Source organism: Tupaia chinensis, unplaced genomic scaffold, assembly GCF_000334495.1.
Source record: "Tupaia chinensis unplaced genomic scaffold, TupChi_1.0 Scaffold000178_1, whole genome shotgun sequence".
Lineage (NCBI taxonomy): Eukaryota > Metazoa > Chordata > Mammalia > Scandentia > Tupaiidae > Tupaia > Tupaia belangeri.
This window is the reverse complement of record NW_006159653.1, coordinates 920508-921889: the sequence shown is the minus strand read 5'-3', so window position 1 is coordinate 921889 and position 1382 is coordinate 920508. Positions and strand designations below refer to the sequence as shown.

The window sequence follows — 1382 nt, the reverse complement described above, 5'->3', positions numbered from 1 at the left end:
GCTCGGCCTCGTCCACGAACGGCCGCTTCTCGCTCTCGCTAAGCAGGCTGGGGCACACGCACAGGCGGGTGGCCGCGGCGCCACAGCCCAAGGGCCCGGCGCCCTGCCACCCTGAGACCGGAGCACGCTCCCTGCCCCCCGAAGCCTGCCGTACTGGAGCTCCTGGGGTTCCGGGCAGCACCCCGTGGGAACTGAAGGCTGGAGCTCGGGAGCCTGTTAGGGGCAGTTCTGTGCGGATTCTGGCCACGGGAGCGGCCACACCTCTTCCCTTCCTCCTGAACCCACGTTGGCCCTTCCCTCTGGGGCTTTCTGAGGAAGGCGGGCAGCAGGCAGGACTGGCCCCACCGTGGACAAAGGCTTCCTGGGAACCCTGCCACCTCGGGCAGGCAGCTGGGGCTTGCTCTCGCATCTCCAGAAAGGTTGGCAAGACCCCTGCCCCAGGAGCCTCAGAGCACACGAGCCTCACCGGAGAGGCCACCTCTAACCGCCTGCAGAGCGAGGGTTGCGGGGAGGGGACCGTCTAGTCATGAAGCCCACGCCTGGGCGCCAGCCCCAACACAGGATAGGGACACAGACACAAGCACCACGTGCTGCTCATCAGGTGAGGGGCAGGACATGGCACGAAGCCGTCCGTCTGACCCCAAGCGGAGGGCCTGGGGTGGGCAGTCCCGACAGCAGGCTCTCCTCTGCCAAGCTCTGCTCCTGCAGCAGGGCCAGCGCCACCGGCCAGGGTGTGCACACAGCCCGCTGGGCTGGGCCCTCTACACTTCACACCTCTCTCCCCACTGGGGCACAGGGGTGGTCTACACTCGCCTCACCGCAGCCCTCCCTGCCCCCTCCCTAAGGCGGGCTTGGGGGACAGCCCTTTCTAAGAGGGGGCACCCCGAGAGCGGGAGCGCTGCGCCCACCCTGTACCCAGCAGACCTTCCAAGGCTTGGGCCAACGTGAGGCGCCGGCACAGCCCCTAGTAGGGAGCCCTTGGAGCGGGGTATGTGGTTAAGGTTGCACACTCCAGACACTGCGTTTTGCGGGCCCAGACCCCAGGATCTGGCCCCATCTCTGCTGGCCAAAGGGTGTTTTTCCACTGGAACACGCCCTGGGAGCGGCCCCAGGCACCCGCCATCTCCTCCCTTCCCCAGGTCTCTCTGGCACTGTCCCCCAAGCGCGCCCGGGACAGGCACTCACCGCCACAGCTTGCCCAGCGTCTTGCTGAGCTCCGCGTTGTGCAGGTGCGGGTACTGGTCGGCCAGTTTGCGGCGCGCGGCCTGCGCCCACACCATGAAGGCGTTCATGGGCCGCTTCACGTGCGGCTTGGCTTTGAGAGCGCCGCCGCCGCCGCCGCGCACGGGCATGGGCACCAGGCTCCAGTCGTAGCCCTTCAG

The 1382-nt window shown here is 68.0% G+C and overlaps 1 protein-coding gene across 1 annotated transcript in view; it reads right to left on the bottom strand.

The window, feature by feature from the left end:
* Nucleotides 1–1382, bottom strand: part of SOX8 (SRY-box transcription factor 8) — a 9509-nt gene that overhangs the window by 2349 nt on the left and 5778 nt on the right. Inside the window, exons 2-3 of the mRNA XM_006146436.1 lie at nt 1186–1376; nt 8–47 (exon numbers count right to left, since the gene is read on the bottom strand). Coding sequence (XP_006146498.1) covers nt 8–47; nt 1186–1376 — 231 coding nt within the window. The remainder of the gene's footprint in view (nt 1–7; nt 48–1185; nt 1377–1382) is intronic.